General features: G+C 39.4%; 1 protein-coding gene and 1 long non-coding RNA gene across 3 annotated transcripts in view; one reads left to right on the top strand and one right to left on the bottom strand.

Annotated features, from left to right (window-relative positions):
- stxbp4 (syntaxin binding protein 4) overlaps positions 1-15,547 on the bottom strand; it is a 54,010-nt gene that overhangs the window by 8,961 nt on the left and 29,502 nt on the right. For both annotated transcript variants that reach the window (XM_051939515.1, XM_051939514.1), the window contains 5 exons: positions 14,924-14,982; positions 14,685-14,781; positions 12,986-13,110; positions 7,799-7,888; positions 7,201-7,266 (listed from right to left, as the gene is read on the bottom strand). In XM_051939515.1, coding sequence (XP_051795475.1) covers positions 7,201-7,266; positions 7,799-7,888; positions 12,986-13,110; positions 14,685-14,781; positions 14,924-14,982 — 437 coding nt within the window. The remainder of the gene's footprint in view (positions 1-7,200; positions 7,267-7,798; positions 7,889-12,985; positions 13,111-14,684; positions 14,782-14,923; positions 14,983-15,547) is intronic.
- On the top strand, positions 11,856-12,976 carry LOC127531085 (uncharacterized). Its single transcript, XR_007937978.1, has 3 exons — positions 11,856-11,940; positions 11,993-12,304; positions 12,461-12,976. It is a non-coding gene; the product is annotated as an uncharacterized LOC127531085 (long non-coding RNA).

The raw sequence follows: 15,547 nt of genomic DNA, 5'->3' as shown, positions 1-15,547 counted from the left end.
GTTTAAAATCGGTCAGTGGACACGACGTTCATCACCAGGAAACATCCTTATTTTTAGCATTTTAAACCACACAACTCCACCGAGGTGAAGAGCTGGCAGAACTTTCTGTTATTTTACACATTTAAAGCTGCTGCTGTTTGCAGAAGAAGAGATGAAATAAAAACACGAAGCTGAACGTCTGAACCTCTGCAGGTGTATCAGCCGTCTAAATGTGGACGTCGATCGATCGTTACGCAACGCCGCCGAAGCTGAGAGGCAGCAGAGTGGGAGAGGAAGAGTTCAACCTGCTGCTGATTCACAAACTATTCTGGACTCAATCACAGCTAACGGAGCTTCACCAGTAAAACACCAGTTTACCACCAGTTTACCTCCACTTTACCACCACTTTACCACCAGTTTACCTCCAGTTTACCACCAGTTTACCACCAGTAAAACACCAGTTTATCACCAGTTTACCACCAGTAAAGCACCAGTTTACCACCAGTAAAACACCAGTTTATCACCAGTTTACCTCCAGTTTACCTCCAGTTTACCACCAGTAAAACATCAGTTTACCACCAGTAAAACACCAGTTTACCTCCAGTTTACCACCAGCTTACCTCCAGTTTACCTCCAGTTTACCACCAGTTTACCTCCAGTTTACCTCCAGTTTACCACCAGTTTACCACCAGTTTACCACCAGTAAACACCAGTTTACCACCAGTTTACCACCAGTTTACCTCCAGTTTACCTCCAGTTTACCACCAGTTCACCACCAGTTTACCACCAGTAAAACACCAGTTTACCACCAGTTTACCACCAGTTTACCTCCAGTTTACCACCAGTAAAACACCAGTTTACCTCCACATTACCACCAGTTTACCACCAGTTTACCACCAGTAAAACACCAGTTTACCACCAGTTTACCACCAGTTTACCTCCAGTTTACCACCAGTTTACCACCAGTTTACCTCCAGTTTACCTCCAGTTTACCACCAGTTTACCACCAGTTTACCACCAGTAAAACACCAGTTTACCACCAGTTTACCACCAGTTTACCTCCAGTTTACCACCAGTTTACCACCAGTTTACCTCCAGTTTACCTCCAGTTTACCTCCAGTTTACCACCAGTTTACCACCAGTTTACCACCAGTAAAACACCAGTTTACCACCAGTAAAACACCAGTTTACCTCCAGTTTACCTCCAGTTTACCACCAGTTTACCTCCAGTTTACCACCAGTTTACCACCAGTTTACCTCCAGTTTACCACCAGTTTACCTCCAGTTTACCTCCAGTTTACCTCCAGTTTACCACCAGTTTACCTCCAGTTTACCTCCAGTTTACCACCAGTTTACCTCCAGTTTACCACCAGTTTACCTCCAGTTTACCTCCAGTTTACCACCAGTTTACCACCAGTAAAACACCAGTTTACCACCAGTTTACCTCCAGTTTACCTCCAGTTTACCACCAGTTTACCTCCAGTTTACCACCAGTTTACCACCAGTAAAACACCAGTTTACCACCAGTAAAACACCAGTTTACCTCCAGTTTACCTCCAGTTTACCACCAGTTTACCTCCAGTTTACCACCAGTTTACCACCAGTTTACCTCCAGTTTACCACCAGTTTACCTCCAGTTTACCTCCAGTTTACCTCCAGTTTACCACCAGTTTACCTCCAGTTTACCACCAGTTTACCACCAGTTTACCTCCAGTTTACCTCCAGTTACCACCAGTTTACCACCAGTAAAACACCAGTTTACCACCAGTTTACCTCCAGTTTACCACCAGTTTACCACCAGTTTACCTCCAGTTTACCACCAGTTTACCTCCAGTTTACCTCCAGTTTACCACCAGTTTACCACCAGTAAAACACCAGTTTACCACCAGTTTACCACCAGTTTACCTCCAGTTTACCTCCAGTTTACCACCAGTTTACCTCCAGTTTACCACCAGTTTACCTCCAGTTTACCACCAGTTTACCTCCAGTTTACCTCCAGTTTACCACCAGTTTACCTCCAGTTTACCACCAGTTTACCACCAGTTTACCTCCAGTTTACCACCAGTTTACCACCAGTTTACCACCAGTAAAACACCAGTTTACCACCAGTAAAACACCAGTTTATCACCAGTAAAACACCAGTTTACCTCCAGTTTACCACCAGTTTACCACCAGTTTACCTCCAGTTTACCACCAGTTTACCACCAGTTTACCTCCAGTTTACCACCAGTTTACCACCAGTTTACCTCCAGTTTACCACCAGTTTACCACCAGTTTACCACCAGTAAAACACCAGTTTACCACCAGTAAAACACCAGTTTATCACCAGTAAAACACCAGTTTACCTCCAGTTTACCACCAGTTTACCACCAGTTTACCACCAGTTTACCTCCAGTTTACCACCAGTTTACCTCCAGTTTACCACCAGTTTACCACCAGTTTACCACCAGTAAAACACCAGTTTACCTCCAGTTTACCACCAGTAAAACACCAGTTTACCATCAGTTTACCACCAGTCCTCCCAGTTTATTCTGTTGATTTTCTGACTTATTTTCCTGTTTGGGCTCAAACCCTGGGCTGTAAAACGGAAATAAATCTGTAAATTAATGATTCATATCTGGCAGCAAAGATCCAGAAAACTGTTTTTATGACAATTTCAGCATCAGTAAGGTTAAAAAAATGACACCTAAACTGTGAATAGTTACGATGGTTTTAGTAAAACTGACATTTTTCAGTCAAAAGTTGAAATCAGCAGAAAAAGATCCAGAACTAGAACAGACAGAAACAGAACGAGCACAGAGGAACAAGTTAGCAGGAACATTTAAAACTAAGAAAAAAATAAACTAAATCTCCACAATAATGATTTCCCGTGTTTCATGGAGGGTGTGCTTCTATTAGTTATTACCATTATAAACGTGAATGATTACTGCCTAAATCAGCACAAAAAGACATGAAATCGACAAAAAAATGAACAAAGTCACAGCAGAAAGGTGAGAAATAGCTTCATTAAAGAAGAAAATCACACAAAATGACGGTAAATAACCACAAAGATGCAAAATACCAACAATTAACACTCAAAATCTGAAAACATTATCATGAAAAGACACAATATTACTGAAAAAAGATGCAAAATTAGCACGGAAAAGCTGCAAAATGACCCCAAGAAGATGTGAAACAACCCAAAGAGACATGAAATTTCCATGAAAAAGACAAAAAAATAACTATGAAAATAATTTTGCTCCATTTTGAAGAGATTTCTTTTTATGGAGGTTTTGTTTCCATCAGTTATTATTCATTATAAATATGACTGATTACTGCCTAAATCACAACAAAAAGATGTGAAATCACCAAAAAATGGAACAGAATCACCACAGAAAGATGAAAAATGACTTCATGAAGGACAGACAGCACCATAAAAAGACAGAATACCAATTAACACTCAAAATCTGAAAACATCACCAAGAATAGATGCAAAATTACCACGATAAGACGTGATGTTACCATTAAAGTGGTTCAAAACCACAATGAAGACGCAAAGTTACCACAAAAAGATGTGAAATCATCATGAAAAATAGTGAATTTACAACAAAAAGACAAAATCAACTTTGAAAAGAAGTGAAATCACCACAAAAGCTCATGAAATCATCAACAAAAAGACAAAAATCACTACATAAAGACGTGAAACCACCAAAAAAAGCTCAAAATCTGATCCTGATTACGGCTGAGTGAAGTCAGACAATGAAAAGAAACTCTGGATCTGCTGAGACTCTGCTGTGAACGTCCAGGTGTGAACGTCCAGGTGTGAAAGTCCAGGTGTGAGCATTAAGGTGTGAGCATTAAGGTGTGAACGTCCAGGTGTGAGCATTAAGGTGTGAACGTCCAGGTGTGAACATTAAGGTGTGAACATTAAGGTGTGAACGTCCAGGTGTGAGCATTAAGGTGTGAGCATTAAGGTGTGAACGTCCAGGTGTGAGCATTAAGGTGTGAACGTCCAGGTGTGAGCATTAAGGTGTGAGCATTAAGGTGTGAACGTCCAGGTGTGAGCATTAAGGTGTGAGCATTAAGGTGTGAACGTCCAGGTGTGAGCATTAAGGTGTGAACGTCCAGGTGTGAACATTAAGGTGTGAACGTCCAGGTGTGAGCATTAAGGTGTGAGCATTAAGGTGTGAGCATTAAAGTGTGAACGTCCAGGTGTGAGCATTAAGGTGTGAACGTCCAGGTGTGAGCATTAAGGTGTGAACGTCCAGGTGTGAGCATTAAGGTGTGAACGTCCAGGTGTGAGCATTAAGGTGTGAACGTCCAGGTGTGAGCATTAAGGTGTGAACGTCCAGGTGTGAACATTAAGGTGTGAACGTCCAGGTGTGAGCATTAAGGTGTGAACATTAAGGTGTGAGCATTAAGGTGTGAACGTCCAGGTGTGAGCATTAAGGTGTGAACATTAAGGTGTGAGCATTAAGGTGTGAACGTCCAGGTGTGAACATTAAGGTGTGAACGTCCAGGTGTGAGCATTAAGGTGTGAACATTAAGGTGTGAGCATTAAGGTGTGAACGTCCAGGTGTGAGCATTAAGGTGTGAACGTCCAGGTGTGAGCATTAAGGTGTGAGCATTAAGGTGTGAACGTCCAGGTGTGAGCATTAAGGTGTGAACGTCCAGGTGTGAGCATTAAGGTGTGAACGTCCAGGTGTGAGCATTAAGGTGTGAACATCCAGGTGTGAACATTAAGGTGTGAGCATTAAGGTGTGAACGTCCAGGTGTGAACATTAAGGTGTGAGCATTAAGGTGTGACCATTAAGGTGTGAATGTCCAGGTGTGAGCATTAAGGTGTGAACATTAAGGTGTGAGCATTAAGGTGTGAACGTCCAGGTGTGAGCATTAAGGTGTGAACATTAAGGTGTGAGCATTAAGGTGTGAACGTCCAGGTGTGAACATTAAGGTGTGAACGTCCAGGTGTGAACATTAAGGTGTGAACGTCCAGGTGTGAACATTAAGGTGTGAGCGTCCAGGTGTGAGCATTAAGGTGTGAACGTCCAGGTGTGAGCATTAAGGTGTGAACGTCCAGGTGTGAGCATTAAGGTGTGAACATCCAGATGTGAGCATTAAGGTGTGAGCATTAAGGTGTGAACGTCCAGGTGTGAGCATTAAGGTGTGAACGTCCAGGTGTGAGCATTAAGGTGTGAGCATTAAGGTGTGAGCATTAAGGTGTGAACGTCCAGGTGTGAACGTCCAGGTGTGAACATTAAGGTGTGAGCATTAAGGTGTGAACATTAAGGTGTGAGCATTAAGGTGTGAGCGTCCAGGTGTGAGCATTAAGGTGTGAACATTAAGGTGTGAGCATTAAGGTGTGAACATCCAGGTGTGAGCATTAAGGTGTGAACGTCCAGGTGTGAGCATTAAGGTGTGAGCATTAAGGTGTGAACGTCCAGGTGTGAGCATTAAGGTGTGAACATTAAGGTGTGAGCATTAAGGTGTGAACATTAAGGTGTGAGCATTAAGGTGTGAATGTCCAGGTGTGAGCATTAAGGTGTGAACATTAAGGTGTGAGCATTAAGGTGTGAACATCCAGGTGTGAGCATTAAGGTGTGAACGTCCAGGTGTGTGCATTAAGGTGTGTGCATCCAGGTGTGAGCATTAAGGTGTGAGCATTAAGGTGTGTGCATTAAGGTGTGAACATCCAGGTGTGAGCATTAAGGTGTGAACGTCCAGGTGTGAGCATTAAGGTGTGAACGTCCAGGTGTGAGCATTAAGGTGTGAGCATTAAGGTGTGTGCATTAAGGTGTGAACGTCCAGGTGTGAGCATTAAGGTGTGAACATTAAGGTGTGAGCATTAAGGTGTGAACGTCCAGGTGTGAGCATTAAGGTGTGAGCATTAAGGTGTGAACGTCCAGGTGTGAGCATTAAGGTGTGAGCATTAAGGTGTGAACGTCCAGGTGTGAGCATTAAGGTGTGAACATCCAGGTGTGAGCATTAAGGTGTGAACGTCCAGGTGTGTGCATTAAGGTGTGAGCATTAAGGTGTGAACGTCCAGGTGTGAGCATTAAGGTGTGAACATCCAGGTGTGAGCATTAAGGTGTGAACGTCCAGGTGTGAGCATTAAGGTGTGAGCATTAAGGTGTGAACGTCCAGGTGTGAGCATTAAGGTGTGAGCATTAAGGTGTGAACGTCCAGGTGTGAGCATTAAGGTGTGAACATCCAGGTGTGAGCATTAAGGTGTGAACGTCCAGGTGTGTGCATTAAGGTGTGTGCATCCAGGTGTGAACATTAAGGTGTGTGCATTAAGGTGTGAACGTCCAGGTGTGAGCATTAAGGTGTGAACATTAAGGTGTGTGCATTAAGGTGTGAACATCCAGGTGTGAGCATTAAGGTGTGAACGTCCAGGTGTGTGCGTTAAGGTGTGTGCATCCAGGTGTGAACATGAAGGTGTGAGCATTAAGGTGTGTGCATTAAGGTGTGAACGTCCAGGTGTGAGCATTAAGGTGTGAACATTAAGGTGTGTGCATTAAGGTGTGAACATCCAGGTGTGAGCATTAAGGTGTGAACGTCCAGGTGTGTGCATTAAGGTGTGTGCATCCAGGTGTGAACATTAAGGTGTGAGCATTAAGGTGTGAACGTCCAGGTGTGAGCATTAAGGTGTGAACATTAAGGTGTGAGCATTAAGGTGTGAACGTCCAGGTGTGAGCATTAAGGTGTGAACATTAAGGTGTGAACATTAAGGTGTGAACGTCCAGGTGTGTGCATTAAGGTGTGAACGTCCAGGTGTGAGCATTAAGGTGTGAACATCCAGGTGTGAGCATTAAGGTGTGAACATTAAGGTGTGAGCATTAAGGTGTGAACATCCAGGTGTGAGCATTAAGGTGTGAACATTAAGGTGTGTGCATTAAGGTGTGAACGTCCAGGTGTGTGCATTAAGGTGTGAACGTCCAGGTGTGAGCATTAAGGTGTGAACATCCAGGTGTGAGCATTAAGGTGTGAACATTAAGGTGTGAGCATTAAGGTGTGAACGTCCAGGTGTGAGCATTAAGGTGTGAACATTAAGGTGTGAACATTAAGGTGTGAACGTCCAGGTGTGAGCATTAAGGTGTGTGCATTAAGGTGTGAGCATTAAGGTGTGAACGTCCAGGTGTGAGCATTAAGGTGTGAGCATTAAGGTGTGTGCATTAAGGTGTGAGCGTCCAGGTGTGACTCCGCCTCTCAGGTGTGTCTGCTGCTCCAGGTGAGACTCACCTGCTTTACTTTGCTGAGCTCCTCCTCCAGCTGATGATGAACCTTCTGAGACTCCACCAGCTGCTCCTGTACAAACATGAAATCAACACAGAGACTCACATGATCAGGCTGAAAACACGCTAACACAAGGAACACGCGTGTTCAGAGAGACACTAAAAACTAGTTCAGATTCCTCGTACGTGTTCAGGTTTGGGCTGAGCTGAACCTGATTTGCTGAAATGAAGCTGCAAATAGTAAAAACTTGAGTCACCCAAGAAAAACCACAGAAAGGAGTGAAATCAAGATAAAAACACACCAGATCTACACAAAAACATGAAAAGACAGAAATGTATATGAAATCGCTTCAAAGATGTACAAAACCCTCATAAAAGGAGTGAAATCACCATAAAAAATGAACAAAATTACAATAACAGTATAGTAAAATCACTATAAGAAGACAGTCTCCAAAAGAAGGCATTTTATATTTATATATATATTATATCCATGTATACTGAAGGTGTTTTTATTTATATCTATATATATTATTTACATGTATACTGAAGGTGTTTTTATTTATATCTATATATATTATTTACATGTGTACTGAAGGTGTTTTTACCTGCAGCCTCTTGATCTCCCTCAGAGCCTCGATGTGTTCCTTCCTCAGCCTCTCCATCTCCTCCAGATCCTCAGAGTCCGACAGAGACGGCTGGAAGCATCAGAGAACATCATGGTTCCTCATTTACCACCAAGAAACGTTCTAAAGGTGACATTAGATCATTTAAAGTTCTTCTAGAGAACATGTTGATCTGCATAGGTTTCTGTGTTTCTGACTTCAGTAATGAGACTTTACTAAAAACTAAATACTGCAGTATTAGTACCTGATCACAGTACTTTAGTAACAGTAAATACTGCAGTATTAGTATCTGATCACAGTACTTTAGTAACAGTAAATACTGCAGTATTAGTATCTGATCACAGTACTTTAGTAACAGTAAATACTGCAGTATTAGTACCTGATCACAGTACTTTAGTAACAGTAAATACTGCAGTATTAGTATCTGATCACAGTACTTCAGTAACAGTAAATACTGCAGTATTAGTATCTGATCACAGTACTTCAGTAACAGTAAATACTGCAGTATTAGTACCTGATCACAGTACTTCAGTAACAGTAAATACTGCAGTATTAGTATCTGATCACAGTACTTTAGTAACAGTAAATACTGCAGTATTAGTACCTGATCACAGTACTTTAGTAACAGTAAATACTGCAGTATTAGTACCTGATCACAGTACTTTAGTAACAGTAAATACTGCAGTATTAGTATCTGATCACAGTACTTCAGTAACAGTAAATACTGCAGTATTAGTATCTGATCACAGTACTTCAGTAACAGTAAATACTGCAGTATTAGTACCTGATCACAGTACTTCAGTAACAGTAAATACTGCAGTATTAGTATCTGATCACAGTACTTCAGTAACAGTAAATACTGCAGTATTAGTACCTGATCACAGTACTTTAGTAACAGTAAATACTGCAGTATTAGTACCTGATCACAGTACTTTAGTAACAGTAAATACTGCAGTATTAGTATCTGATCACAGTACTTTAGTAACAGTAAATACTGCAGTATTAGTACCTGATCACAGTACTTTAGTAACAGTAAATACTGCAGTATTAGTATCTGATCACAGTACTTTAGTAACAGTAAATACTGCAGTATTAGTATCTGATCACAGTACTTCAGTAACAGTAAATACTGCAGTATTAGTACCTGATCACAGTACTTTAGTAACAGTAAATACTGCAGTATTAGTACCTGATCACAGTACTTTAGTAACAGTAAATACTGCAGTATTAGTACCTGATCACAGTACTTCAGTAACAGTAAATACTGCAGTATTAGTATCTGATCACAGTACTTTAGTAACAGTAAATACTGCAGTATTAGTACCTGATCACAGTACTTTAGTAACAGTAAATACTGCAGTATTAGTATCTGATCACAGTACTTTAGTAACAGTAAATACTGCAGTATTAGTACCTGATCACAGTACTTCAGTAACAGTAAATACTGCAGTATTAGTATCTGATCACAGTACTTTAGTAACAGTAAATACTGCAGTATTAGTATCTGATCACAGTACTTTAGTAACAGTAAATACTGCAGTATTAGTACCTGATCACAGTACTTTAGTAACAGTAAATACTGCAGTATTAGTATCTGATCACAGTACTTCAGTAACAGTAAATACTGCAGTATTAGTATCTGATCACAGTACTTTAGTAACAGTAAATACTGCAGTATTAGTATCTGATCACAGTACTTTAGTAACAGTAAATACTGCAGTATTAGTACCTGATCACAGTACTTTAGTAACAGTAAATACTGCAGTATTAGTATCTGATCACAGTACTTTAGTAACAGTAAATACTGCAGTATTAGTATCTGATCACAGTACTTCAGTAACAGTAAATACTGCAGTATTAGTATCTGATCACAGTACTTTAGTAACAGTAAATACTGCAGTATTAGTATCTGATCACAGTACTTCAGTAACAGTAAATACTGCAGTATTAGTATCTGATCACAGTACTTTAGTAACAGTAAATACTGCAGTATTAGTATCTGATCACAGTACTTTAGTAACAGTAAATACTGCAATATTAGTATCTGATCACAGTACTTTAGTAACAGTAAATACTGCAATATTAGTACCTGATCACAGTACTTCACAGTAACATGGTGTCTCTGCTCTCAGCTTTGATTGATTAATGATCAGACTCTGTCACCAGCTGTGATGAAAATCTTTAAGCTCTGCCGATTGGACGGTTAAGAGCCCCGCCCCCTTCAGAACATCAGCTGATCGATGGTGGAACATCCGGATCAATAGGTGAGGATCAGCTGGGTTCCACAGATTATACTATATACTATACTATTTATTATACTAATCATTGTACTACATATTATACTACAATTGTACTACACATTATACTACACATTGTACTACATATTGTACTATATCTACACGATATATTTACATTAGAGATCCACAGTTTTGCATCCATAGTTTCTGCATCTTTTAGTGGTGATTTTGTGCCGTTTTAGTGTTTTATCCTGTTTTTGTGGTGATTTTGTGCCGTTTTTGTGTTTTATCCTGTTTTTGTGGTGATTTTGTGTGATTTCTTTGGGACTGTACATGTTTCTTTGGTGACTAACATCTTTCAGAGGTGATTTTACACCTTTCAATTGGGATTTTGTGCCTTTTGTTGTGATTTTGCATCATTTCTTGGTGGTTGTATATATTTTTTATGATGTCACATCTTTAAAAGATGATTTCATACTTTTTAGTGTCACTTTTTTCAATTTGGGATCAGTTTTTGTATCTTTTTCTAGTGATTTTGTGCATTTTGTTGTCATTTTCCATTTTATTTCTTGGGATTTTTAGTTCTTATTGGTATTCTACATACTTGTTAGAGTCTTTTCATGGTGATCATTTCTTGGTACTTTTACTGACGTCTTGCATCTTTTTAACTGCTGTCTCAGAACATTTTAAGAAGTAAAAAATTTGCAGTGATGATCTGAAAGTGGAAACATTCTCAAGTTGTTTTAAATCTCACAGGAACATGATTTGAAATAATATGAATAACATTATCTAAAGGTTCTGATAATGTTCTAGTCTAACCAGGAGGTGGACCAGATGTTATCTAAAGGTTCTGATGATGTTCTAGTCTAACCAGGAGGTGGACCAGATGTTATCTAAAGGTTCTGATGATGTTCTAGTCTAACCAGGAGGTGGACCAGATGTTATCTAAAGGTTCTGATGATGTTCTAGTCTAACCAGGAGGTGGACCAGATGTCGTCTAAAGGTTCTGATGATGTTCTAGTCTAACCAGGAGGTGGACCAGATGTCGTCTAAAGGTTCTGATGATGTTCTAGTCTAACCAGGAGGTGGACCAGATGTCATCTAAAGGTTCTGATGATGTTCTAGTCTAACCAGGAGGTGGACCAGATGTTATCTAAAGGTTCTGATAATGTTCTAGTCTAACCAGGAAGTGGACCAGATGTCGTCTAAAGGTTCTGATAATGTTCTAGTCTAACCAGGAGGTGGACCAGATGTCGTCTAAAGGTTCTGATGATGTTCTAGTCTAACCAGGAAGTGGACCAGATGTCGTCTAAAGGTTCTGATGATGTTCTAGTCTAACCAGGAGGTGGACCAGATGTCATCTAAAGGTTCTGATAATGTTCTAGTCTAACCAGGAAGTGGACCAGATGTCGTCTAAAGGTTCTGATAATGTTCTAGTCTAACCAGGAGGTGGACCAGATGTCGTCTAAAGGTTCTGATAATGTTCTAGTCTAACCAGGAAGTGGACCAGATGTCGTCTAAAGGTTCTGATAATGTTCTAGTCTAACCAGGAGGTGGACCAGATGTCGTCTAAAGGTTCTGATGATGTTCTAGTCTAACCAGGAAGTGGACCAGATGTCATCTAAAGGTTCTGATGATGTTCTAGTCTAACCAGGAAGTGGACCAGATGTTGTCTAAAGGTTCTGATGATGTTCTAGTCTAACCAGGAGGTGGACCAGATGTTGTCTAAAGGTTCTGATGATGTTCTAGTCTAAGCAGGAGGTGGACCAGATGTTGTCTAAAGGTTCTGATGATGTTCTAGTCTAAGCAGGAGGTGGACCAGATGTTGTCTAAAGGTTCTGATGATGTTCTAGTCTAACCAGGAAGTGGACCAGATGTTGTCTAAAGGTTCTGATGATGTTCTAGTCTAACCAGGAGGTGGACCAGATGTTGTCTAAAGGTTCTGATGATGTTCTAGTCTAACCAGGAAGTGGACCAGATGTTGTCTAAAGGTTCTGATGATGTTCTAGTCTAACCAGGAAGTGGACCAGATGTTGTCTAAAGGTTCTGATGATGTTCTAGTCTAACCAGGAAGTGGACCAGATGTTGTCTAAAGGTTCTGATGATGTTCTAGTCTAACCAGGAAGTGGACCAGATGTTGTCTAAAGGTTCTGATGATGTTCTAGTCTAACCAGGAGGTGGACCAGATGTTGTCTAAAGGTTCTGATGATGTTCTAGTCTAACCAGGAAGTGGACCAGATGTTGTCTAAAGGTTCTGATGATGTTCTAGTCTAACCAGGAAGTGGACCAGATGTTGTCTAAAGGTTCTGATGATGTTCTAGTCTAACCAGGAAGTGGACCAGATGTTGTCTAAAGGTTCTGATGATGTTCTAGTCTAACCAGGAAGTGGACCAGATGTTGTCTAAAGGTTCTGATAATGTTCTAGTCTAACCAGGAAGTGGACCAGATGTTATCTAAAGGTTCTGATAATGTTCTAGTCTAACCAGGAAGTGGACCAGATGTTATCTAAAGGTTCTGATGATGTTCTAGTCTAACCAGGAGGTGGACCAGATGTTGTCTAAAGGTTCTGATGATGTTCTAGTCTAACCAGGAAGTGGACCAGATGTTGTCTAAAGGTTCTGATGATGTTCTAGTCTAACCAGGAAGTGGACCAGATGTTGTCTAAAGGTTCTGATGATGTTCTAGTCTAACCAGGAGGTGGACCAGATGTTGTCTAAAGGTTCTGATGATGTTCTAGTCTAACCAGGAAGTGGACCAGATGTTGTCTAAAGGTTCTGATAATGTTCTAGTCTAACCAGGAAGTGGACCAGATGTTATCTAAAGGTTCTGATGATGTTCTAGTCTAACCAGGAAGTGGACCAGATGTTATCTAAAGGTTCTGACAATGTTCTAGTCTAAGCAGGAAGTGGACCAGAACAGTTGGAGGTTCTACCAGCGGGTTGGACGGCGTCTCCAGCAGACTGAACAGATCCTCGGAGGTGAACCTGGATCCTGGATGAAGGACTGGAAGTTCCTCCAGCTGAGGCTTGAACAGTTCTCTGGTCAAGTTCTCAAAGTCTGGAACAGAACCAGAAGAACCAGAACAGACCGGACCACTAAAGGATCATTTAGAGATTCATCCATCACACTCCAGTTACAGCTTCAAACAGAAATAATTAGATTTTTCTGCTTCTTCTCATCAGTTTACAGACCTGCAGCTTTGAAATGTCATTTTTTATGACATCATTATTATTATTATTTGGTGTCAAATAAAAGAAAAATTATGGATATTAACCGTTTAATTGACAGATTACCATTTTTAGATGATATTATAGATAATATCTTTTAAAGTCACAGAAAAAATAAGAATTTGATGTCAGAGAAGCAAGAAAAACAGGCCAAAGCTGTAAATAATGTCCACATGAAAAATCTGTATTTCTATAATTAGTAATTTGTTCCTTTGTAGCGTGTGACCATAAAATTACAGTTTTTACCGATATTACTGATAATTGCCATTAAGTTAAAAAATGTGTATATTTAATAATACATTTATTGTTTAAAAATATAATTTTACAGAATTCTCCTGTTTTATTAGAGATAATATCTAATAAAATTACATAAAATCACAGTTATATAGCTTTTTTTATTTACAGCATGCAGACACTAAATCACAGTTTTACTGTTTCAAGCAGCAAAAAATAATTATTGTAGATATTTGCTGTAAAAACAACTTAAAAATGATGTGTATTACTTTATTTTTAACTGTTTAATTGATCAATTATCATTTTGTTAATTAAAGATAACGTGTGGAAAAATCACTGATTAAATAAGATAATAAGACAAATAAGACTCTATATGTTTTTTTTATATTATTTTACAGATTTCTCCGGTTTTATTGCAGATCATATCTAATAAATTAGTTAAACATTACAGTTAAAAATTAACTGTAAAAACAAAACAAACAAAAAACTGTCAAAAATATTCACATTAAAAACCTGTATTTATATAAATATTATTCCTGTATAATGTTGTATTTCAATCAGCATAGAATATAATTATAATTAAGCGGCAGACCATTTTTAAAAAAAAACTTAATTGACACATTAGAATATTTTCATTAAAAAGATAACATCTAAAATCATAGAAAAAAGAATATAATGACATGTCTGAAGAGAAAAATGTCCACATCAAACATCTGTATTATTGTAAGTGTTATTACTGTGTTTAAATATTTACTTTTGCTGCTGTTTGTCATTATTTAAAAGAACATTTACACGTAATAAGGACTGAAAAATGTTTTTGTCTTTTCTAAAATTACAACAAATATAATATAACAGGTTTAATTTACATGTCAACTGTAGAAAAAAGGTCAAAAACACACAGTTTTACTTTATTAATCAGCTAAATGTCATTAATTTACACATATTTGCACGTTACACTATTTTAATGAGATTTTTCAGGACTTTTTTTTAAAAAATTTACCCATTTTTCTTTACAGTTTCCATAAAACCTTCAACAGTAACTAAAGCAGATGAACGAGCAGGAAGTAAACAGCTGGACAGACTGTAAATACTGCAGCAGAAGTACCTTCAAACCTCAGTACTTGGACACATCAAACTACTTCCCGCACGCTGAGCTCAGGTGAGTCTTACCTGAGAAGGCGACGGTTCCGGACGGATCGACTCGTATTCTGGACCGCAGCGTCTGACGCTGGGACTCGCTGGGCTTCAGACCGATCACCTCCAGAGCCTGAACACAGATCAATGCACAGATCAATACACCGATCAATACCGTCAGCTGACACACACGCTGACCAGCAGCCAATCACAGCCCAGCTCCCAGGACAGGCCGACTCTGATTGGATGAACAGGAGCTGCATGAACAAACCGACCTGATCCAGTTGGTCCAGTCTGAGGCGACTTTTCTGAGGAACCAGACTGCTGCTGAGCTCTGGAAATAAACAAACAAAAACAGAGATGTAAACAACCAACAAAGAGACAAGTAAACAACAAAGATTTAAACAAACAAACAGAGATACAAACAACCAACAAAGATACAAGTAAACAACAAAGATTTAAACAAACAAAGATACAAACAACCAACAAAGATACAAGTAAACAACAAAGATTTAAACAAACAAACAAAGATACAAACAACCAACAAAGATACAAGTAAACAACAAAGATTTCAACAAAAAACAGAGATACAAACAACCAACAAAGAGACAAGTAAACAACAAAGATTTAACCCTTTAAGCTTCAGTCAATTCCAGCCGTTTTCAGTACAAAAAATCGCTAATATTCTATTTTTAAATAAAAAAATGACGAAAAATACAGGAAATATTGGACGGGCATCGCGAGGTGCATTTCCTTGAAAGCGACCGATTCGTGGATTTTATACCGACTTCAGGACATGTTTTGGACAAAATAGTTTCCTGGCTTGTGTCATCTGGATGTAAAAGGTTGGATTATGGCCGTTTTTTGTGGAATATTTTCATCTGTGTGTAATAATGAAC

This window comes from Acanthochromis polyacanthus, chromosome 19 (genome assembly GCF_021347895.1).
Source record: "Acanthochromis polyacanthus isolate Apoly-LR-REF ecotype Palm Island chromosome 19, KAUST_Apoly_ChrSc, whole genome shotgun sequence".
Classification (NCBI taxonomy): Eukaryota; Metazoa; Chordata; class Actinopteri; family Pomacentridae; genus Acanthochromis; species Acanthochromis polyacanthus.
This window is presented reverse-complemented; position numbering and strand designations above follow the sequence as displayed.